This window comes from Callithrix jacchus, chromosome 15 (assembly GCF_049354715.1).
Source record: "Callithrix jacchus isolate 240 chromosome 15, calJac240_pri, whole genome shotgun sequence".
NCBI classification, from domain to species: domain Eukaryota; kingdom Metazoa; phylum Chordata; class Mammalia; order Primates; family Cebidae; genus Callithrix; species Callithrix jacchus.
Genome location: NC_133516.1, coordinates 8,082,095 through 8,107,569, shown reverse-complemented (window position 1 = coordinate 8,107,569; position 25,475 = coordinate 8,082,095). Strand labels below are relative to the sequence as shown.

The following is a 25,475-nucleotide window of genomic DNA, read 5'->3' as shown; positions in this document are numbered from 1 at the left end:
GAAGGGCTTCCCTGGAGCAGAAAGCAAAGGGGTTCACACACAGATAAACATGGAAAGATGTCTTTTTAAGTGAATATATATATTTCAGTGGTACTCAAGGATGGCAGAATAGCGAGAGAAAACGTCTGAGAGTCCCCAGTGGTGAGATAATGGGAATTCTTGGATGCTATGCCCTTAACATCGGGGGAGGAGGGAAGATGTTTGAAGGATTCCGCTAAGAGGAATGACAGCAGCAGTTTCTACTTTAGAACAAATCTGTCTCTGGTGGATGCATGGATGAGGAATCAGGGCAGGGAGACCACTGCAGAGGCCCGACAGGGACAAGGGGGATAATGAGAGAGAGACAGCTTCCAAAAATTATAAAAACAAGACTTGGAAACTAAGATACTATGTATATGAGAGCCAGTGGGGACGTGTAGAATGTGCCAAACTCCCTGCCAGAAGATAGAGGAGGAGCAGGAGTAAACTGTTGAGCTCAACTTTGAACCTGCTACATTTGAGGAAGCGATGGGACTTCTCAGTGGATACCTCCAACAGACTGTTAAGTATATAATTCTAGAACTGGAGAAAAAGAGCGGAGTCGGAAATGGAGCTTTGTAAATCAGAAGCCTGTGTATGAATGGGCATTGGAATCTGGGTGTAGATGAGCTCTTCCGGGGATCGATTGTAAAAAGCAGAAAGAGAACCAGGTGCTTGTTCAGATGAGTGGCATAGACAGGAACCCCTCTCCCTGCCATCCCTCTTTGCGGTCCGTCTTTGGAGGGAAATTTTATAACTCTACTATTCCTCACCATCTAGGTTTATTCAGTTGTACAAGTAAGTTAGTAACATTTATACATTTACATAAGGATATATTCATACATTGATTTGGTGCAGTGGCTCACATCTATCATCTCAGCACTTTGGGAGGCTGAGGCAGGAGGATTGCTTGAGGCCAGGAGTTTGAGACCAGCTTTGACAACACAGTGAGACCTCATCTCTGCAAAACTTTGAAAATTAGCCTGGCATAATGACATAAGCCGGTAGTCCCAGCTACTTGGTAGGCTGAGGCAGGAGGATCGCTTAAGCCCAAAAGAGTGAGGCTACAGTGAGCTATGATTGCACCACAGCACTCCAGCCTGGGCAAGAGAGTAAGACGTTGTCTTAAAAAATAATATGTTAATATATTACAGTATAACACAATAAACATGCAGATGATGAACATTTATTTCTCTGCTTCTGAAAGCAATGTCCTTGAAGAAGTTGTAAAAGTACTTAGTTGAAAAGCACCTTTAAGAATAGCAGTGTTACTCACAACAGTGAAAAGGTGGGAACAGCTGAAACCCATCATGAGACAAGTGGATAAACAAAATGTATATACATACAATTAACCTATTCAGCCTTGGAAAAGAATAGCTTACATGCTACTGCGTGGATGAACCTTGAAGGTATCGTACTGAGTGAGGTAAACCAGGCACAAAACGACAAATACAGGCTGAGCATCCCTCATTCAAAAATCTGAAATCCTCCAAAATCTGTAAGTTGAAAATTCCACACCTGACTTCATGTGACAGTCAGAACTCTGTTTCATGCATAAGAATATTTAAAATACTGCATAGTTACCTTCAGGTTATACATGTAAGGTGCATATGAGACATAAGTGAATTTCATGTTTAAATTTGAGTCCCAGTCCCAAAATATCTCATTATGTCACAGACAAGTACTCCAAAAACTAAGAAAAAAAATCCCAAATTCGAAACACTCCTGGTCCCAAACATTTTGCATAAGGAAGAATAGACCTGGATTGTATGATTCCACGTGTATGAGTCACCTACAACAGTCAGGTTCATAGGGACAGAAAGTAGAATAAATTTTGCCAGGGTTTGTGGGGGAGGGGAATGAGGAGTTAGCATTTCATGAGTAAAGAGTTTCAGTTTTAAATGATGTGAAATCCTGGAGATGGATAGCGGTGATGTTTACACAGCAGTGTAAACGCACTAACGCTACTGAATTGTACACTAAAATTTGGTTTCAGTGGTCAGTTTGTTGTGTATATTTTACCACCGTTTTTAAAAAGAAGGGGAAAAAAGACTTTAGAGAACATCAACTGCAAACCTATCTTTGTGTGTGTGTGTGTGTGTGTGTGTGTGAGAATGAGTTTTGCTCTGTCACCCAGGCCGGAGTGCAATGATGCATTCTGGGCTCACCACAACCTCCACCTCCCCGGATCAAGCAATTCTGTTCCAGCTTCCCAAGTAGCTGGATTACAGGCATGCGTTACCATACCTTGCTACTTTTTTCACATTTAGTAGAGACAGAGTTTCACCATGTTGGCCAGGATGGTCTCCAACTCCTGACCTCAGGTGACCCACCCGCCTCTGCCTCCCACTGTGCTGGGATTAAAGGCATGAGCCTCCATGCCTGGCCTGATCTTTTTATAAACTAAAAACCAATCCCAAGATTGTTTCAGCGGTTTATTCACAGCCACACACCTGTTAATGAGAGAGAATCTAGCCAGAATTTTATGTGTAAGAACGAAGCCACAGGGATAAAATGGTGCCAGCATTCCCTCGGCTGCCCTCATGGCCTCCGTTCTCTCTCCTCCATTATAAATTCCCTCCTTTGGTGGAAAATTACATGCTTTATTCAAAAGCTGTGAATATGTCCTGGTTTATTCCCACCTCCTTTTAACATTGAAGCTCATCTGTTTAAACAGAATTTCTTTCTGGAATCATGCTAGAAACTCCTCTGAAGCCCCCGCTTTAGCCGGAGACTGATAGGGTAGTACTCCAGATGTGTGTCCCACACCGGATCACACAGGCCCATATGCAAGATTCAGAATGCACACAGCTTCAGAAATAAATTCAGTTAAACAACTTGCTTGCTTTAACTGTAAAAGCAATGCAATTTATCTTAATAGGAGGTTTCTATTTAGCTGCACAAGTTATAATTTTTTTTTTAATTTTTTATTGGATTTTAGGTTTTGGGGTACATGAGCAGAGCATGTAAACAAGTTATAATTTTTATGCAACATTGAAAAGATAAAGGTTGATCTTGGGGCTTGAGAACATCAGTTGAATGAAGTTCACTTGGATAAGATTTTTCTGTCTTAATTAATCTCTCTTTTCTCTGCACCACACGCTCTCCCGCCTGCCTCACCCGCTTCCTCTGTACTTACTAGACATTCAAACACAGCTGGAAAAGTGGGATGATGTGAAGTTTCACGGAGATCGAAACAGCAAGGGACATCCAATGGCAGAGAGAAAATCGTGCTCATCTAGAACTGGATCAAAAGAGCTCTTATGGTAAGGTTCTTCAATGCCAGAAAATGCCCATTTGTGTATCAGCTTTCTGACTGGCACTGAAATAACCAATGAGTTACGTCAATGCGAATACTTGGCGTCACATGTAACCCCTATATAACAGTGCTAATTATTGTGGCTTCTACCAGTTCGGGTTATTTCATCTCAGCCGTCAAAAATTTATTCAACTCAGTCAATAAGCGTTTTGAGAGATTCGTAATTCAGCATTGTTAATAACGTTCTGAATGTGAAACTGTGCTGATTATAAAAACAGGTGTATATGCATGAGTATAGTCAATGTGTTACATAAAGAATGGTTAAATGTTTGCAGTTTATACAGGGGCCTTTTTTTGATTTGCTCAATCATCCACTATCAGATAATGAAATAGTTAAAAATAAGGCATCGATGCTTATGAGAAAGTCTGGCCATCTGAGTCACACCATATTTTTGAAGCTTCCTAAAGGGCAGGGTCCAGCTTCTGTCTCCTGCTTGCCTTGCCACATCTCCACTTATCACAACATTTCAAATTCTACAGAAAGATAAAATCTCTCCTGAGACACTCTGTGGGAAGTTCCTCCCCCTCAAAAAAATATGTCATTTTTTTTATAAAATAGAATTTCTGTAACAAAAATGTATTTCATTTATTTACTTTTTGCCCATAGTTGGAGTTTTTAATCAATCCAAGATAATAACACCTAGCACATTGCAGCCTCTTACATTCAGAAAGTGGCCATTATAATAGAAATACATGAAACCTATCTTTATCATCAGAATTTTGATGAGAGCTTTGACATCATGGCTTTCAATGATCCAAAGGCCTAGGTATCTTGGCTGGATTTATAGCTTAATTTGTTTCTAGAGGTACATTTAATTTCCTTAATGCATCCCTTATAGGTCCTCAGAGCACAGATCTCAACCAGAACTGAGTGGTGGGAAAAGCGCCCTCAACTCTGAGTCGACTTCAGAGTTGGAATTAGTGGCTCCAACTCAGGTAACAAAACTGATTACTCAATGAATCCATCTTTTCCTGTCCATAACCTGTCTATAACATATAGCTTACTAGTGTTTTATTTTAATGAACCCATTTTTCCTGCTCACAAACTGTCTATAACCTGTCTATAACCTGTCCATAACCTGTCCATAACCTGTCTATAACCTGTCCATAACCTATAACATACGTGTTTTATTTTAATGAACCCATCTCTTCCTGTCCATAACCTATAGCATACATGTTTTCTTTTAATTTGGTACAAAAGGTTTGAAGTATTTTTTGTACATTGTGTTTTATGTGCTGTTTCATTCAGTAGCTATCTCAATGCTTAAAATAGCTGAAATACAGGTGTATCTGTGTGTATCTACACATTTGGCTGGAAAATGTGTTAATGAATTCACTGTGTACTTAGCACTTTTTCCTTGTTCTACCATTTACTGTTCTGTTATTTTGCAATACAAAAATCTGTTCTACTCTATTATTAGCACTATTTACATAACAGAACTTGATGGAGAGGAAATTACATCTTGAGTGTTCATTCACATCTATGCCCTGTGGAACACACTACGCATTGGTACCCTGACTGTCACATGAAAATAAATGTCATACTGAGAAAATATATTATTATAGTATTAGCAGTAATGATGATAATAATAGCTACTATTTGTGAGTGCTACTAAGTATCAGGGACTTTGCAATGTGTTTTTAAGTGTTATGTGTAACACTCAGCTAATGCTGTGAATTGTTAACCTCACTTTAAAGATGCTCTTTAGTCTCAGTGACATCAAACATACTTTCCTGGGACACTCCACTAAATCACTGGTGGAAGTAGGGTATGTGCCAGGTCTGTCTGTCCAGTACTTGACCCTTAAGTCCAGTTTAACTAGCTTTTTTCTTTTTCTTTTGAGATGGAGTCTCATTCTGTCACCCAGGATGGAGTGCAATGGCACAGTCTTGGCTCACTACAACCTCTAACTCCCTGGTTTAAGTGATTCTCCTGCCTCAGCCTCCCAAGTAGCTGGGATTACAGGCACACGCCACCATGCCCAGCTAATTTTTGTATTTTTAGTAGAGACAGGGTTTCACCATTTGGCCAGGCTGGTCTCGATCTCCTGACCTCGTGATCCACCCACCTCGGCCTCCCAGAGTGCTGGGATTACAGACATGAGCCACCATACCTGGCCAGCTAGCTTTTTTATAACTAGTTATCTTCTACAATTAAGACCATATCTCCTGTGGTTCTAAGAAGGCCGAAATCAGTCTGAGTCTTTTCATTCCCTTGAAGACTTTTAAAGACCTTGATCTAAAACTGCAAAGATATCATAAAGTGTGTGCATCCAAGTTCATGCATTCTACAATCTAGTTGAGAGGAGACTCAGTGTTTAAGGAAAATAAGTGTGACAAAATGAGCAAGAGAAGTTTTCTTGAGCTTACTAGATGCTGAAACTAAAGGAGGAAATATACTATCTGAGGTGAAATAAAGAGATATTTATAGTAATAGCAGCTATTATTGAGTTTTATAATAAGGACTTCTTATATATTAGCTCATTTTTTTTCTGTTAAATAGCTGGATGAGGTCAGTTCAATTATTACCTCCTTTTTATAGACAGCAAAACTGAGGTGCAGTGAGCTAAAGAAACTTGTCTGTGACCCACAACTAGTAAGTGGCAGAGAGAGGGAGGACACAGACAGAAATCTTTAGCAAATAGGCCACTGGAAACTTCAAGCCACCAGCAGTGCCCTCTGCAAACACCCGCCCTCTACAGGAGAGCACCGGTACTGCTCCCAGATCTTGGCTGGAAAACAAGTCCACTAACTTCCTGAACAAATACCCTGCAAACCTCAGTGAACCATAAATGCAGTATAAAAATGTAGTTTTTCCCTTTGTGCTCACTCTAGATGTATTTTTTAAAAGAAAATTTATTGCACTTACTGTATCAGAAAACCATTTCTTGGTAAATACAGTAGAGATTTAGGCTCAGCTAAAGTAATTGGTACTGTTCATAAAGCAGAATTCTTGGAACAATTTAATGGAGCGATAAAACGTTTGTTTCTAAAGCGGGTGAGACTTGGCACAGGCAGCCTGTTCTACAAGGAGCTGAGGTGGAAGATCAGCCGGGTCCTGGTTGCCATAGAGACCCCGGATGCCTTTATCTTATTCCAGTGACTGCTACTCTCCTGCTGGTTGTCCAGCTTCATCCCACCTTCCTCTTACCCACCAGTGCACCTTATTTAAGCAGACAAAGTACGTTAGAAAATTTTTCTGAGACTATATTGTCTCCAAAACATAGTTTAAAATGCACAATGAGAGTTTTCTATCTGGATAACTCTTGATGAATCCTTAGAGAGTTATCAATTCTTTGTAAAGAATTTGTTCTTTGCTTGTTTTTTTAAAAAAAAACATTGCCTGCTTACTTATGCAGGTTTGCCTAAACTAAGGAAATTCTTAATCTCCTAGTTTTAATTTCAGCCTATGGTTAAATTAGGAAAATTTCATGAATTTGGCACTTAATAGATCTGAAACACCAAGTCACTCAAACAGCAAGAGAACAACCTAATTAATCTACTTGTAATAAAGACAGAAAGATGTTAAAGAAAAATCTGGCTGAGCACTGTGTAATCCCAGCACTTTGGGAGGCCAAGGTGGGTGAATCACTTGAGCCCAGGAGTTTGAGATCAGCCTGGGATACATAGCAAAACCCCGTCTCCACAAAAATTAGCCGGGCATAGTCCCCACTACTCAAGAGGCTGAAGTGCCTGGGAGGCAGAGGCTGCAGGGAACTAAGATTGAGCCACTGCACTCCAGCCTGGGAGACAGAGCAAGACCCTGTCTCAAAAAAAGGAAAAAAAAAGGGGGGGGAAAGAAAAGAAAAAGAAACACCTTAGCCAAATTAAATTTAATAGAGTAATTGAGCAAAGAACAATTCACAAATCAGGCAGCCTCCTGAGTCAGAGGTGGCAAAGAGAGACTAGAGCAAAGCCACGTGGTGGAAGATTTACAGGCAGTGAAAGGAAGGTGATGTCCAGAAAACTGAAATGAGGAACAGAAATAGTCTCATTGGTTATAACTTGTTCAGAAAACCGAAGTGAAGAACAGAAACAGCCATATTGGTGACAGCTTGGCATCTGCCTTATTTGAACAGTTTGAACAATTGCCCCACTTTGATCAGCCGAAACTATGTGATTGGCACATGAGTGGGTTACAGTTTCTTTACACCTCCATTTAGGTTATGATTCACTACGTACAGAGAAATCTTTAGGCTGAACTTAAAATATGTAAGGAGTTGATTTAACATGATACTGTTAGAAGCATAAATATTTTGTCTTTTAATATATGAACTATCTATATAGATAAAGCAAAATCATGAAGGTGGTATAAAATTTCACCTTAAAAGCATAACTCAGATGGGGCCAGATATGGTGGCTCACGCCTGTAATCCCAGCAGTTTAGGAGGCCAAGGTGGATGGATCACTTGAGGTCAGGAGTTCAAAACCAGTCTGGGTAACATGGTGAAACCTGTCTCTACTAAAAATACAAAAATTATTCCAAGCGTGGTGGCACGTGACTATAGTCCCAGCTACTCAGGAGGCTGAGGCATAAGAATTGCTTGAACCCAGGAGGTAGAACTTGCAGTGAGCCAAGATTGTGCCACAGCATTCCAGCCTGGGTAACACAGCAAGACTGCAAAAAAAAGAAAAAGAAAGTATAAGTCAGATGGTTCACAGGAAAATCAAGGAGATGTTTTCTTCTCTCTCAAGCTAACATAAATTATCTAAGGCAGTGACCCCACAGGTGAAGACCTATTTACCAGATTCCTTTAAAAATTGTATTTCAGAACCACAGAGAAACTGGAAGCTCACAATGTGAAGAACTGATGCTTTCAAATTTTCTTCACAAGATGAGGAAAAGGAAGAACTTAGTCTAACCTCCTTCAAATAGTGTTTTGAATACCGTAGGGATAAAAGGAACTTTCCTTCCACCTCTGGAAGTTTTGAGAATTTGAGTCTACAAAACAAACTGATGAATAGGAGAAAAGGCTTGCAAACAGACTGATGCCAAAGCGTGCACAGTCACACAAAGCAGGCAACTCAGAGAAGGGCCAGATGCTTGGAACCGAAATCTGCTCTTCCGAGAGGAGAGGGACGTGGCAAACCTTGGTACTTTTAGAGAAAGAGGAAATGATTTTTAGGGGAAATGAAGGACAGACAATAGCCTCGTAACTGTAACAGGTTCATCACCCAATGCAAGTCAGTTAGCCAAGATACCAAGTTGCAATAGAGAAAGAGGTTTGATCATAGTGTCACTGAAGAAGGGCATAGAAGGAAACCTCACATCCATCTCACTGAGGAGTTTGGGACTAGGGTTTATAAGTGTCTTGGAGTGGGCAGAAGGGTGGAGATGATTAACTGGCTGAAGAGTGTCAGGTGAAGTCATAGGACAGAGAGTTGAAGATGCTGTGTTCTCATGCAGACCCCATTCTGCCGTGGGGGTCTTCACACTGGTTGCTGGAATTCAGGGTCTGAAAAACATCTTAATGATCCTTAAACGAAAGCCTTATGATTTGAATGCCAGAGATCCTGTCTGTAGGAACAATAAGAATATAAATGGTCAGTATCTGCTTCTGTGTGACGTTTAGCCACAAGGAAGGGGGACAAAGCGCAGCCTGATTAATGCTTAATTATCACTATATTTCTGAACAGAACCTGGCACGCAATTCTTGTCAATGCTGTGAGGGCAGTTTCAGCCTGGGGTAAAGTTCATCTTCGATCAGCCAAAATGCCATGATTGGCACAAGAGTAGGGTACAGTCCGTTTACACTTCCATTTAGGTTACAGTTCACTATGTACAGAAAAATCTTTAGGCTGAACTTAAAATACGTAAGAAGTTGATTTATATAGATATCTATATATAACAAAAGCCATATTGGGAAGGCTGATCTTCACCATGTGTTATCATCTGTATTTCATTCTCAATCCTAAACCAGCAAGTCTGAAAACACTGCTAAAGTGCAGAAAAGTTTCAGGATCTTTAACTGAGCTGGTGTAGTGTCAACTCTCGTGTTCCTTCCTGGGAGTTAATCTTCTCTGCTGAGACTGCATTCCTTCTGGGAACATCAGAGAAAGTCCCTACCTGTGCTTCAGGGAGGCAGAGGGACGAGAGACAGGGGAATGGGAGAAGGTCAGAGACACCTTGCTTCTGAGGCTGCCTCTTTAGTTCAAAGTACCTAGCATGTCAAAGTGCCATGTTTTGGGGTATCATTTTCCTGAGCCCCCATAATACACTAATCAGAGTGACTGGAGATTATATTAAATTATATAATCTCTATATCTTTAAAAATAAGGTAAATATTCCCTGGAGTTAATTGTTTTAAAAAGTCACGCATTCCCAAAAAATTAGAAAACACTTGAAGAATTAAGAAAAACACAGAAAGCAATATAAAATTACCTTTCTCCACAAATAAGTTAGGATAGTGATATGTGAGGCAAAGGGAAAATAATTCAGCTTCTTCTGGAGACTGATGGTGCAAGGCTCTTTGAATTTGGACACTTGGAAGGGGAGCTCCAAGACATGCTCTTGCAGACCTCAGTTAGATTCCGCCTGGATGTGCCCTCAGTTGGATTTCACTGGGATGTGGCCTCAGTTGGATTCCACTGGAATGTGGCCTCAGTTGGATTCCACTGGGGTGTGCCCTCAGTTGGATTCCACTGGGGTGTGCCCTCAGTTGGATTCCACAGGGGTGTGGCCTCAGTTGGATTCCACTGGGGTGTGGCCTCAGTTGGTTTCCACTGGGGTGTGGACTCAGTTGGATTCCACAGGGGTGTGGCCTCAGTTGGATTCCACAGGGGTGTGGCCTCAGTTGGATTCCACTGGGGTGTGGCCTCAGTTGGATTCCACAGGGGTGTGGCCTCAGTTGGATACCACAGGGGTGTGGCCTCAGTTGGATTCCACTGGGGTGTGGCCTCAGTTGGATTCCACTGGGGTGTGCCCTCAGTTAGATTCCACTGGGATGTGGCCTCAGTTAGATTCCATTGGGATATACAGCAGCCGATGCTCCAAGTGCCAAGTCACAATTTTGTAACTCATTGATTTTGCTGACTTTGGTACACCAAATGCTTCCATTCACGTAGCCTTAATTCCAAACCAGAACAATTTAAATTCGGGGAATATCCAGAGGAGATCAAAGCCCTTGGTCCTTTAAGGGTTCGCTGAAAAGTCACTGACATGAGGCAGGCTGACTGACAGGAGAAAAGGCATACAAATGTTCTTACCATGTACACACAGGAGCCCTCAGAACGAAGACCCAACCCCCGCCCCCTACCACCAGTGAGGTCCAGAGGCTTCTGTACCATCTTGAGGTTGCAGAGAGAACATGGGCTCAGAGCATAGCCGAAAACACATTTTGGTAGCGGGACAGGTTATGGGAGGGAGAAAGAAAGAGGCTTGGCTAGAAAAGGGGCATCATTATATAGATGAAACCTCTGGCAGGTAGGAGTGTGAGAGAAGAGATAGTAAATGTTTCCTTTCAGTCCTTTAAAGGGGTCAGACTCTCAGTTCATCTTTCCAGGATCTGGACAAAGGAAGTGCTGGTTGTATTAATACAGATTCTCTACGGATCTACAGATGCGAATTTCCCCAACAGAAGACAGCTTTACAGGGCCGCTTCAGATTATGTCAAAGAAATATAGTTTGGAGTAAAAAACTTTTATTTCCTTCAGTCCCAAACAGAGTAACTGAAACTTTAAGTGGGGGTATGTTTTCTAAATTTCTAAAGGGGTAATGTAAAAGGAAATGCATGTTAATAGCTGTGATTTATTGCATACCTACTTCCTATGTGTAACATGAGATTCTATTTTTATATATTATTTGAAATTCTTACAATAACTTTGGGAGCTAATAGTATCCCCATTTCACAGAAGAATAATGCATCTTAGCAAAATTTTCCCCAGGTGACAGCTAAAGAGGAAAGGATCCAGGATTCAAATCAGCCCATTAACTCCCAAATCCTTTGTTACTGGGCTGGGCATGGTGACTCATGCCTGTAATCCTAGCACTTTGGGAGGCCGAGGCAGGCAGATCCTTGAGCTCAGGAGTTCAAGACCAACCTGGGCAACATGGTTAAACCCCATCTTTAAAAGAAAAACAAATAAATAATAAAGCCTTTGTTCTTAACTACAGACCACGTCCCATCAGACACATCATGCTTATCCACCAGAGATAATTCACAATTGCCCTTCTCACTGCAAACTCTGATAATTACTTATTTTATAGAGTTGATATAAGTAATTTTAAAGAATGTGTATCACTTTATTCCAGAATTTTTGTAAAACGAATTGTAAACAATTTTTTGTTTGTAAAACAAAAATTGTCATCAAATTTCAGGCCATACACAATTTTGTGCCTTCCTCTCCCAAAATGATCCTCAAGCCCTTACTTTTACAAACGTTGATGGCTTCTGTTCCGTTCCATTTCAGTTCAACAAATGTGCTTGAATGTCTGCTATCCGCAAGGCAAGGAAAAAGCTAGAAAGATGAGTTAGACTATAAGAAGCATTGAGATCTTTGTGTCTAACAGACACAATTGATAGACTATAAATAACAGTTTTGCGTGTTGGCATACAGTACAGGAGCCTTTCAACATGGCCTTTCCCTCCAGGCCACACCAGCGAGTATTAATGAGGAGGGAATGAAACAAAGATGGAAGTGAGGAAGAAGAAGGCAGGCGGGTGGGAAATCCGAAAGGCCACTTCCAGCATAGCAGGAAATTCGTGCACAGGACATTCTCAAATATTTGTGGAAATGAAAAAATAAGGGATCCTAACAAAAAAAGGAAAACAGCTTATCAAATTTAACAATGTGGAAATAGCAGCTGAAGTTAATTAAACGACAAAAAAAAAACAACAAAATTTTATTCTGGATCATTTTAAAAACTAGTTTCAATAATAGTTTTTAGCTTTGCCCAATAATAGACTGTTCACAAATCAGCACTTATTTGCCTCGATGTTCTGCAGCACGGAATTTCGTAGTGAAGGGAGATGGACTGTTTGCTGCCATGCCTGATACAAAGCTCTAGGAATTGGCTCCTTGACATACAAGGGACGGTTTTTTGTGTGTACTTTCAATGACAAATATTTGTTGACTGTTTAAGGAAAAAAAATCCTGAGTATGTCAGTGAGGAAAGTGTTTATCTATTCTAGCGTAAGACTCCAATTAGTCTCCACCAACCGCTAAACAAAAGTACTCTAAAGGTCACACATGATAGGCACTAACCAGAAAGATAATAATGAGCAAAGTTGTATCAAGCACATACTATGTGCTGTGTGTGGCGTATTTACATGAGTTGTTGTAATCCGTCCTTACAGGGGCTCAACCTGTGAACACACACTTTGCAGATGAGAATAAAGTTATTTATCCAAGGCCACCAGGTAGTAGTAAATGCTAAACCAGGATTTGGCCTCAGGCAGTCTGACTCCAGAGTATGCTTTTAATGACCATGTTACTCTGTCACTCAAGGTCTGCTAGTTGTTCAAACATTTTCCTTTGCTACAGTTAAACAGATTCCTTTTTCTCCCCCAGCAATAATATAAAGGCAATCGTATGAGAAGCTGTGAACAAGGGTCATTGTGGTTACCCAACAGAGTTTTGCTAGAACAACTGCAGCCACAAATATAGAAATTTTCAAATTATAATTTTGATCACAATCATAATTTTGAATAAAGAAAATAAAACACAGCATTTTTTTAAAACATTTGTTAAATTCTTTCTTATCTCTCTTTACCTAGTGCCTATTCAGAACAGTCAACAGTCTGGGGAATTCAGTGCTTCCTTCTTTGGAGAGGGCAATATCCTATAATCCAGTTAGGCTGAACTGATCGAAATGCCATTGGTGGAGCCCGGGTGTTTCCCGGAGCTTGCTTTAGCTGTGGAGCCTCCTGCAAAACCATGCAAAAGAGAAAAGAAGTGGCTACGTGAGAGTACATTAGTGAACTCCAGGGCACTTGTGAGCCATATACACACAATGCCAACGTCTAGATCAGAGGCTCTCTGTGCAATCCCCGAGCCTACACCATCAGTGTCACCTGAGAACTTGTTAGAAATGCAGATTCTGGGGCCTTACCCCGGACCTTGAATCAGAGCCCCAGGGGCGGGGCCTGGCAATCTGCATTTTAACAAGACCTTCCAGTGATTCTGATGCCCACAAAGGCTCAGAAATCACTGTGTTCAAGCTGCTCCAACTCAGATGTACGCGTGTGATGTGCAGTTGTTTTGTTTCCCATACCTCTCTATAGTGCTACGCAATATAACCGGTTTATAAGCATTACTCATATGTGTCTTCCCATAGTTTTTGCCCATGATTAAATTAAAAGAAAAAAAAAGTCTGCGTGCATTGAAAGGAAAGCTGATCTTTATGTTATAATCTGTCTTTCATTCTCAATCCTAAACCAGTATGTCTGAGCACACAGTTAAGCTGTGGAAAAGTTTCAGGATCTTTAACTGCATACTAATTGCAGTTTGAAAACTGCCTCTGTTTACCTTCAGTACAGACTGATATTCGATGGCATTTATCTTCTATTTCCTTGGGCAAAAGAAATGGTTTCAAAATGTGATAACATTCGTCTTAATGATAATCTAAGGCCTTCCTAAAAGTGTGGAAAAGAGCACTTCCCTAAACAGTAACTGTACTATGAAAATAAAGTTTCATTTACACAGTAAGATTCTAACTGTACTTGTTGCTTTCCGGAGAGGTCTGCTAGGTCAGGCTTCACGGGAAAGTCAGGTCGTAGCTTACTGTGAGAAGTGCCTGCTAAGAAAAGCACATGCCTTAGGACAAAAATATTAGTGTTTTCACTTTCTTCCACTGCCAGTCACAGATCATTCATGACATTATATAAATGCACAAAGTTTCCTTCTTTTTTATTAATTCATTTTTTACTGACAAATTATAATCATGTATATTTATCATGTAAAACATGCTGTTTTGCAATATATACACTTTGTAAAATGGCTCAGCTGACCTAATGAACATGCATGAGCTCACATACTCATTTTTATAATGAGAATATTAAAATCTACTCTTACTGAGTTTCAAAAATGTAATCAATACACTGCTATTAATGATACTTACCATAATGTGCCATAGATCTCTTGAACTTTTCCCTCCTATCTAACTGAAATTTTATATTCTTTGACCAACATCTCCCAAACCCCTCTACCCTCACCTCCAGACCCTGGTAACCACCATTCGACTCTGCTTCTATGAGTTCAACTTTTTAGATTCCAAATGTGAGATCATATGGTACTTGTCTTTCTGTGATTGGCATATTTCATTTAACATCCTGCCCTCCAGGTTCACTCATGTTGTCACAGATAGTTTTTCTTTCTTGTATAAGGCTAAATAGTATTCCATCATGTATATATATCACATTTTCCTTATCCTTCCTTCCATTGATAGAGAGGCTGATTCTGTATCTTGGCTATTGTGAATAATGCTGCAATGAACACAGGAATGAAAATATTGCTTAGACATACTGATTTCATTTCTTTTGGGTATTGTATTAGTCTGTTTTCATACTGCTGATAAAGACATATCTGAGACTGGGTAATTTACAAAAGAAAGAGGTTTAATGGACTTACAGTCCCACCTGGCTGGGGAGGCCTCATGATCATGGTGAAAGGCAAGGAAGAGCAAGTCATGTCTTACATGGATGGCATCAGGCAAAGAAAGAGCTTATGCAGGGAAACTCCTTCTTATAATGCCATCGGATCTCACAAGACTTATTCACTATCATGAGAACAGCAGGGGAAAGACCTGCCCCGATGATTCAATTACCTATCACCGAGTCCTTCCCACAACATGCGGGAATTCAAATGAGATTTGGGTGGGGACACAGCCAAACTGTGTCAGACATACACCCAGAGGCTGAACTTCTGGATCATGTTTTAGCTCTACTTTTAGTTTATTGAGAGCCCTCATCCTGTTTTCCATAATGATCATACTAATTTGTATTCCCACCAACATTTTATGAGGGTTTCTTTCTCTCCACATCCTCTCCAACACTTATCTTTTGTCTTTTAGATAACAGACATTCTAACAGGTGTGAGGTGATATCGCACTGGTTTTAGTTTGCATTTCCCTATTATTAATAGTATTGAACTTTTTTCATGTATCTATTGGCTCTTTGTCTTCTTTTGAGAAATGTCCATTTCTCAAAATGTCCTTTGTCCATTTTTTAATCAGTTGTTTAAGTTCCTTATATATTTTAGATGTTAATCCCTTATGGTATGTTAGATATATGGTTAGCAACTATTTTCTCCTATTCTGAGGGTTGTCCCTTTATCATCTTGATTGTTTCCTTTGCTGTGCAGAAGTTTTTGAGTTTTCTGTAATTCCACTTGCCTATTTTGCTTTTGTTTCCTGTGTTTTAAGTGTCATATTTTAAAAATTCTTTACCCAGACCAGTGTTCTGTAGCATTTCCCCAATGCTTTCTTCCAGTAATTTCATAGTTTCAGGTTTTACATCTAAGTCTTTAATCCATTTTGAGTTGATTTTTGGATATAATGTGAGAAAAGGGTCTAATTACATTATTTTGCATGTAGATATCCAGTTTTCCAAGAACCATTTATTGAAGACACTATTCTTTCTCCATTGTGTATTCTTGGCACCTTTGTAGAAAAACAATTAACCGTAAATGCATGGGTTTACTTCTGGCTCTCTATTCTGTTCCGTTGGTCTGTATGTCTGTTTTTATGCTGTTACCATGCCATTTTGATCACTATAGCTTTGTAACATGTTTTGAAGGCAGGTAGTGTGATCCCTTCAATTTTGTTTTTTCTGCTCAAGATTGCTTTGGCTATTGAAGGTCTCTTGTGAGTCTGTACAAATTTTATGATTTTTTTTCTACTTCTGTGGAGGACATCATGGGAATTTTGATAAGAATTGGGCTGAATCTACAGATTGCTTTAGGGAGTGTTGGGAAGTTTAACAATATTAGTTCATTCAATTTATGATCATGGGATATTTTTTCATTTATTTGCATTTCCTTCAGTTTGTCAGAAAGTCTGCTTCTTACCATGTGTCCACACTTGAAATTTTTGTTTGTTTGTTTGTTTTATTAATGAAGGCACCAATAGGAAGACATAGAGTGGGTTCCAAAAGCAAAGCAATGAGGAACAGAGCTTACATAGCCAGCTGGGAAAGAAATGCCGAAATGAGTTTGCCTAGTTAGATACAAGACTGGGTAACTTTCTGCAAGACAGTAAGATATCACCGTTGGAGTTAACATCTCTACTAGGGTACAGCATCCTGACAACTTAATCCTAAAAGGTTGTGAACCATCTTCCCCTTTATATTTGCTTGTATTTGTTCATCGAATATATTGTAGCCCAAAAGTGTCAGATCAGGGTTGTAGTGGAGTGAATGGTGGCCAGATATAGCAAAATACATGATTAAATTAGAGGTCTTGAGAGGAGGCTTTCCTGAACTATGTGGGTGGCCCTAAATGCAACCTGTAAGAGTAAGGCAGATGGAGTTTTGAGAGAGAAGAGGAGGCAGCATGGAGGGCAGCAGCCATAAGCCAAAGAATGCCTGAAGCCAGCAGGAATCAGGAGAGGCTGGGTGCAGACTCCTCCACAGCCTTCAGAGGAGCGTGGCCCTGCTAACACCTTGATTTTAGAATTCTAGTCTCCAGAACTTTGAGAGAGGAAACTTCTGTCTTTTCAAGTCAATCAGTTTGTGGTAATTTGTATTTGTTACACCAGCCATAAGAAACAAATACAAGGATCAAGAAGACAGAAAATTATCTCCCATGACATGAAGAAAGCCCACAATCTCAATTTGCCTTTTTCAAAGGTGGGCATACATTTTTCTATCATAAGTTCTTTTGCTTTTGCAATGAGTATGAATTTGCTGCCACAACCCTGGAGCACAAGAAATGTCCTGTTACTTTTATTTACTGATATTAAATCTGGCCCTAAGACCCCATGTGCCAGGATGATATGATAGTTGATCTCACTTTTATATTTCAGGTCACCTTCCCTGTATCAGGTGTCTGGGTTAGGAGGAGGTACTAGTAGCTTTCACGTGGCCTAGAAAGGGAGGCTTCTTATTCATGGTAACCCATGAACCTGGGCCACCCAACAGTGAGGCCACAGATAATCCTGCGAGCCCAGAGGTGCCCCACCACCCCTCCCCCTTCCCTCTTCTGACTGCACGCGCCCCCGTAGGTGCCTCTCCCCGTGCTGTCTGTGGGCCTTGCGTGTTGCTAGGCAGCCGCCTCGGGCATTCAGCTGCTGTTCCCCACTTCTAAAGCCCGGGCAGTAGGACTTTGCTAACACAGACCTCTGCCACTCCAGATCCAGATCCAGGACAAAAAAGTCAAGACCCCTCTCAGTCTCCTATAAGTTCCCCTTAGCCTCCTGGATTGACCAGAGAACCTTGACTGAAAACACCTCCTGGGGTTAAGGAGAGAAAATACCTTTAATTCATTCACTTGTCTCTTCACTGACAGCATATTTTCAACAACTATTTATCGACTACTTATGGATCACCTAATTTCTGCTGGCGATACTGTGTATTCCTAACAGAGGAAGAAACATAATGTTTTTATAAATAAACATTCCACATTTATTAAACAACCCCCACAACACTGTTGTTTACAGTCATAATTACGTCATTATTGCTTGCAATCTTGAAGCCCTTCCTTAGGGCTTCCAGGTTGACTCTTCCCATGCAGTGGCCCCCCGGGGACAGCTTTTCTGTGTTTTCTGTCTTCCTAGCATGGCCTGGGAAAGGCAGTGCAGAGCAGTGGTGATGAGCCTGGCCAGGTGAGCACAGCCTACCAGGAGAAGCAGTGTAGGGCAGTGGTGATGAGCATGGCCGGGTGAGCACAGCCTACCAGGAGAAGCAGTGTAGGGCAGTGGTGATGAGCATGGGCTTGAAGCACCAACCCTGTCACTTACTAGCTGTGTAACTTTGGGCAAGGGGATTAAGTTCTCTGTATTTCAGCATCATCATCTTGAAAATGGAGTTGATGCCTCATGAAGTTGCTGAAAGAGCAAAATACATTATAATGTCTAAAGTACTGAGCGGTGTCTGGTAGTACTGTCGTGTCATGAGAGAAGAGGGGGTCTCCTTCAGGACCAACAGTGGTAGAAAAACGAATGAAGAGGAGCTGAGTGATATGGAGGGCAAGTGCTGTGTGAAGAGGAAAGTTTTGCTGTAGAACCGTGATTTTCAAACCATGACTGCTTTTCAGAATTATCAGAGGAGCTTTTCAAACATCAAAAGGCCCAGGATCCAGCCCCAGAGTTTCTTATTTAATAGGTCGCGGTGGGGTCCAGGCCTGTTCAGGTAATTCCCATGGAAGCCAGGTTTGAGTATCACTGCCACAGAGCTGTCTAACACACATACACCAAGAAGTCACTCACCCTACCCCACCTCCACTCTATAATAAAAGGGGCCAGGGAAATTTACCCCAAGGCCCTCTCCTCCTCTTCCCCAAGGCCTAGCTTGTCTCAGTGCATCCCTCAACCTGAAGTGGGCATATGTGGGCGCTCACCCCAGGTCAGGCCCTGTGCTGGGCATCGGGAGTACAAAAGCTATCAGACAAGGTTGTTGTCCCCATGGATCCCCTGGTCGACCAGAGCGATAGACCAAAAACAAAAAAACAGAAATATTAACTCTGCAAGATAAATTGTTGAGTGAAAAACTAAAGATGGCAACCTCTGATGTTTCATATTATTTGAAGCGCGTTGCTGTCCATATTACCATACACCGCACTCTGTGTGTATAAATGTTCGTGTGACTACAGAAAGCTTTAGTGGTCCACCTCTTATTTTCCATGACTGATTTTTTTTCAAACTAAGTATTTTTTTGTGAAATTAAAAATTAATAACTTTTTTTAAATTACAGCACACTCTTGGGGAAAGGTCTTCTGAAAATACTTGCATTTAGCTTAAGTTAAGATATGTATATATTACATGGCCTATTAATTGTGGCAAAGCAGTTGGCCTTATCAGACATGATTTTGATATCTAAGTGATTCATTATTATTTAATAGAGAGCAGGATCCTAAGAAATGAGGCATAAGACAAGGCCAACAGAGGGAAAGCAGAAGGAAGAGAATTCTGCACAAGGATCTGCTGTGCACATACGGAGAAAGGCTTGGAAGCCACACTTCCACTTTTGTAGCTTTTATGTTTTTACTCGGAGGCTGATCTTCCTCACAAGCTGAAAGCTTGAATATCAATTTCTAAAGCTAGACTTCTGATGGAGATTGCCCATCCTAGCTGCATATCAGAATCACTAGGACAGGTTTACTGAAATGTCGAGGCCTGGAATAGAGACCAATTAAAATAAGCTCTTTGGGAGTTGAGGCATGAGGAGTGGTTTTAATATGTCCAGGGCTGAGACCCACCTTCAGAAGGATCACGCGTGCATGTTCACACGTATTTATGGACGCTATCTCAGTTTAGAGACTCCAAAATGTCATCAACCGCAGATGATTCTTAAAGGTGAGGAAAGTGAAATGGGAAAAGGAAAAGTACCTGTCTACTTGTGTGTCCAACAGTCATGTGATTCCAACACACCATGTGTATGCTTGATTCCAGGCTCGACTCACCAAAGAGCATCGCTGGGGAAGCGCATTACTCTCTAGAAACCACTCCTTAGAAGAAGAATTTGAAAGGGCAAAAGCAGCAGTGGAGGTAACTTTTCTTAAAACTTGTTTTTTCTGTTTCATGCTTCTGAGAATGTCATTCAAAAATCAAACTTCGGCAAGATAGAAATGAAATGGGTCTTCCATTATAGACATGAAACAGTTGTGATTATGATTATCAGAATGAGACAGTCATTTGGTATAGAATCTGGCACAATCAATGTACCAGAGAACATTTGAGTTCCCACCAGAGATGACAAATATATATGACCTCTTACGCCAATTTGGCAATAGATTAGCAGAGACTGTCAGGAGTCAATTTGGCGATCGGTTAGCAATAACTGTCGGGAGTCTTGGGCCAGAAAGAACTCTGAGTCTCGTCTAGGTTCTATGGTGAAGCAGTGCTATGGATTTGCTGAGCCTCTGTGAGGCCACGGTTCATACCTCATATTTTTCGGTCTCTAGCATCTGGCACAGTGTTTGAAACAGAAGATCTTGCTGCCCATAAGATATATATTTTCCTAAGTAGGTGAGAAAAGGGCATGGCTGGAATATTCTAGCTAATGGATAGTTCATCTCGACTTGAGCCAATTGTATTATAAGAATGTCCAAAACGTTGTTGATAATTCAAATGAATACCTGATTAGAACATTGATTTCTATATTTAGCCTTCTAATAAGAAGGAGCAAGAAAGAAAAGGGACGGGGGAGGAAGAAAGGGAGAAAAGAAGAAAGGGAAGTTAAAAAGAAACAAAACCTACATAAACAGAAAGGAGCTTTTGCTGTTTTTTAATCCGTTTCCTTCCTGGGTAGACTCAGAAAGAGTGTGTCACAGATGCTATCTCTGCGACTCATCACAGCTTTGCTAGATGGCTGTTTGGGAGTGGAGCTTTTCACTGAACTTACTTAGGAACTTGCTGGAACCTCCGTTTCTATTACGGATATGAAACCTTGAACATTGAAAGCATTTCTAGAATATGGTTCATTTATGTGATTTGTCTTCCTAGAATTTGGATGAAATGATTACACTAAAAGGGTGGTCTTTCAGCACCTCTATACTAGAAGTGCAATAACATTTGCAGCTTCATATTAAAAGGATTCTTTCTATTCTGAAAGACTTCCAGCTGCAATTTCAGATTATTCAGAAAGCCAATAAAAGAATACTTTTATCTCACCACAATACTTTCTACCCAAATTCCTTAATTTTAGCTTTTTTTATAAAGAAAAAAGCTAATGAATATTTAGTGCCCTTGAATGTGATCAGCTGTTGTATTTCGTTGAGACCAGCTGAGTTCAATCAAATTGTTCAAATGCATGGAGCCTGTAGCTCAATTTACTTTAAATGTAGGTTTTCCAAAATTAAGAGCTAATTTAAATTTTATCTTTTGAACTCCTACTGTGCGTAGCACACTGAAATACCACTAAAAAGATTATTTTAAACCCATGGAATCTTGGGTAAGTAAAGACATTTAAATGTATCAGGTCTCATTTGTAATGAGAAAGATAATGAATTCACATTCAAAAGACTTAATTACAAAGTAACAGATCAACAAGATAAAAATACCTATCAAGATATATGTATTCCCTAATCATTTAATCTTCACTTTGGTAGAGACCTTAGAAGTCGTTTATCCCCCACACAAACCAAAAATTTTTTTCTATGAGAACACTTATTATTACCCTGTTTCGACTTGAACACTTCCAATTAGGGGCAACTCACTGTTTTTCAAGAAAACTCACTTCTATTTTGGACAGTACTAATTATCAAAAAGTTCTTTTTATATATACACATATTTTTGAGACGGAGTCTCAGTCTGTCACCCAGGCTTGAGTGCAGTGGTGTGATCTTGGCTCACTGCAACCTCCACCTCCCGAGTTCACTGGATTCTCCTGCCTCAGCCTCCTGAGTAGCTGGGACTACAGGCATACACCACTACGCCCAACTAATTTTTTGTATTTTAGTAGAGATGGGGTTTCACCATATTGGCCAGGATGGTCTCAATCTCCAGACCTCGTGATCCACCCCCAACCCCCGGCCTCTCAAAGTTGCTGGGATGGCAGCCATGAGCCACCGCACCCAGCCAAAAAGTCCTTTCTTGTATTTTGCTGGAATTGGCCTGCCACCAACTTGCAGTTTTGCTTGGTCTGGGTTTTGCCCTCTCCGGAGCAAGTCAGAATTAAGCTTTTCTCTTCATGCTCCTCTCACCCCAGCAAGCCACATCTCCTGACTTCTCCTCATCTGTGCTGGGAACTGAGTTGTTATTTCAACTTGTCACTAATATTATATAACAGCCTACATCTCATTAACCAATACAGGCCTCAGTTTCCATGCCTCTATGATCCTTTCCTGTTACAAAATCCTGGGAGGCTGTAAGTTACTTCAAGTAGTTATTCATCCAGCAAACCATACTGGCTGCTTACATGCACTGGCTGCTGATCCAGGTTCTACAGATAAAGAAATGATCCGCCGGGCGCTGTGGCTCACGCCTGTAATCCCAGCACTTTGGGAGGCTGAGGTGGGTGGATCACGAGGTCAAGAGATTGAGGCCACCCTGGTCAACATGGTGAAACCCCATCTCTACTAAAAATACAAAAAATCAGCTGGACATGGTGGCGCGTGCCTGTAATCCCAGCTATTCAGGAGGCTGAGGCAGGAGAATTGCCTGAACCCAGGAGGCGGAGGTTGCGGTGAGCTGAGATTGCGCCATTGTACTCCAGCCTGGGTAACAAGAGTGAAACTCCGTCTCAAAAAAAAAAAAAAAAAGAAATTATCCAGCATGACTTAGCAGTCTAACAATAGCATGGTCCATGGGACCAATCTGGACAAGCCTCTTGTTCACTCTATGTTACTGTCATATCACCTGTTAGGTGAGGGGCCTGGATTCCCAATATACTGAAACCTTATGAGTTTATGTCTTCACGTAAAAAGAATGGTAAGTACAGAATTCCCAGCAAATCAGAAAACAATAAGCAAAGTTGCTTAACTAGAAGCCTGGTGCTGAGAAGCCTCCCTGAGGAATGAAGGGAGATGGTGCACACCTGCAGGTGTGGACAGGTGTGGAGAAGAACGTGTGTGAATACATGGGGAGGGAGGAGATAAAGTGTTTCCATGCAGCTGATGATAAATCATGCCTTCAAAACTGCACACATACGTGGATTATTTACTTCCAGACGTTATTCTTATCCAAGGTATTATCTAAATTCATAGTAGAAGACATGATAATATGCCTCAAAAGAGTCTTGGAAATAATTTATGCCCATTGACCCAGTCACTTTGCAGAATATGTCCTGGAGAAGTAACATGAAAGTTGCAATATTTTATCTGTAGAATTTCATTAAATCGTGAAAATTTGGAAAAAGCCAAAGTGTCCCATAACAGAGTTTGTCTGAATTATATCACAATACTGTGTAATGATTAAAAATGCCTGGTGACAATTGGAATGGTAGTTTCTGCATGGAAAGTTTTACAGTATAATCCCCACTTTGTAAAATAATATCATAATAGCTGACGTGTAGAAGGTGCCATGTACCAGGCACTAAACCAGGAGCATTCCATGGCTTGTCTCATCTCATCATCACAGCAGTCCTATGAAGAAAGTAAGATTATTTCCCCACTTTGCAGATGAGCAAGCTGAGGCTTAAGACATGGCAGACAGTTATGTAGCATTTTATAAGCGATTAAGATAGACTGAAAGTCAACTAGCAAATTTCAAAACAAGTTTAGCAAGTGGCAAAGCAACGATTCCCACCCAGACTCCAGAGTTTGTATTCTGAACCACTGCATCGTATGAACACAAAGACAGTTTGTCCTAGTCCATTTGAGCTGCCATAACAAGATAACCTGAGATGTGGTAATTTATAAGTAATAGAAATATATCGCTCACAGTCTGGATGCTGAAAAGTTCAAGATAAAGTTGCCAACAGATTTGGTGTCTGCTGAGGGCCGGTTCCTCATAGATGGCAGTGTCCATCTTGCTGTGTCCTCGCATGGCAGAGGGCAAGAGAGGCTAACACACTCCCCAGGCCTCTTGTGTAAAGGCACTGACCCCATTCATGACAGCCTCGCCCTCGTGACCTAACCACCTCCCAAAGGCCCTTCCTCTTTATACCATCACCTTTGGAGTTAGGTTTCAACACAGGAATTTGAGGGCACGCATTCAGACCATAGCAGAGTCTGCGTGCAAATGTTAACAGTAGTTATTCTTGGGTGGCTGGATTTGGAATGGTTTTTTTCTTGTTCTGTTGGCTTATTTATATTTTCCAAATGTTCTGTCATAAAGATGTATTCTGTTGGTAATCAAGGGGAAAGTTGTAAGTTAGAGACTCTACAGTGGGATATGAGATTCTTGAAAGAACTGAAAGTGTCTTCTTCTTTATTTCAAGACAAATAAAGCATGGTGCTGCATTTTAAATACTAGGAAGCTCCAGATGAAAAGCGTGCCTGGGGCGAGTTGAATTGTTCCAAAATCTCTGCCTTATGATTTTATATCAGCTGATTCCAATGTTCTTCCTAGTTCACATCCTGTTCCATTTTTTGTCATCGTCCTGCCTCACGATCGGCCCCTGGCCGCTCTCCGCTCTTTCTACTGCTTCTCAGTCCCAGTGCTGAGCTCCGGGTGTTTTGGCTCCTGACTTTGTCTCTGTTCCTCTCCCACACCCGAGTTCACTGCCCACTGTCCCTGCCTTCTCTTCTGTCTCTGAGGAGTGCTCTTCCCCCAGGGGCAGCTTCCTTTGTGCCATTCAAACTTTAGCTGGATTGCCAATGCCCCAGAAAAGCTACACCTGACCACTCAGCTGCCATCATATCACCTGGGCCTTGGTTTTTCATCCTAGTATTTATCACTGGGTCCTTTCTTGTTTGTTTTTATTTATTTATCTGTCTATGATCTGTCTTTCTACTTTAAAAATTCAGCTTCCAGGAGAAAAGGGGCCTTGTCTCTTATTTACCACTGTACCCCAATACCCAGAACAATGTCTGGTACCTACAAATAATCAATAAGTATTTGTCGAATGAATGGATGAATGAATGAAGCTAATGAAATCTGTGTATTAATGAATGTTAATCACTTTGTATGGGTCACGCTTTTTTCCATCTATCTATTGTATGTGAAGTTCCATATAATCTTCCAGCATAAAGGTGTCTCCATTTTAATAGCTTACATAAATAATTCTGCCTGGAGGACGCAGATTTCTGCCTGGAACTGGGCTGCAGTGTCCTCTGTAAGTGTCTTGGTCTCAATGTCAGTCAGAGAGACACGTTTATAAGAACGCAGGCTCTAACCAATCTTGCCAACAACATCGGGCCTACTTTGTATTTTACATGGTATGAACTCATTTTCATTTAAACTAAGTAATACCTGGAAATGCGCAAATTGACTAATTTTTGAGCTGAAATGCCATAAAATACACTGTCCACTCTTAGAGAAAAGACAACTAAAACCACATAAACATGTTATTTGTAGTGAATGACCTGGGAACCTATTGATGTGCAAAGACTCTTATTCCCCCAGCTCACGTTGAACTCTTAGTTCTAGGAAAGCCGCATATGA

The 25,475-nt window shown here is 40.9% G+C and overlaps 1 protein-coding gene across 11 annotated transcripts in view; it reads left to right on the top strand.

Annotated features, from left to right (window-relative positions):
* The window catches only part of PEX5L (peroxisomal biogenesis factor 5 like), a 243,407-nt gene that overhangs the window by 157,399 nt on the left and 60,533 nt on the right, over positions 1–25,475 (top strand). For all 11 annotated transcript variants that reach the window (XM_078350215.1, XM_078350214.1, XM_078350212.1 and 8 more), the window contains 3 exons: positions 3,161–3,284; positions 4,177–4,273; positions 19,881–19,976. In XM_078350215.1, coding sequence (XP_078206341.1) covers positions 3,232–3,284; positions 4,177–4,273; positions 19,881–19,976 — 246 coding nt within the window. In that variant the 5' untranslated portion in view covers positions 3,161–3,231. The remainder of the gene's footprint in view (positions 1–3,160; positions 3,285–4,176; positions 4,274–19,880; positions 19,977–25,475) is intronic.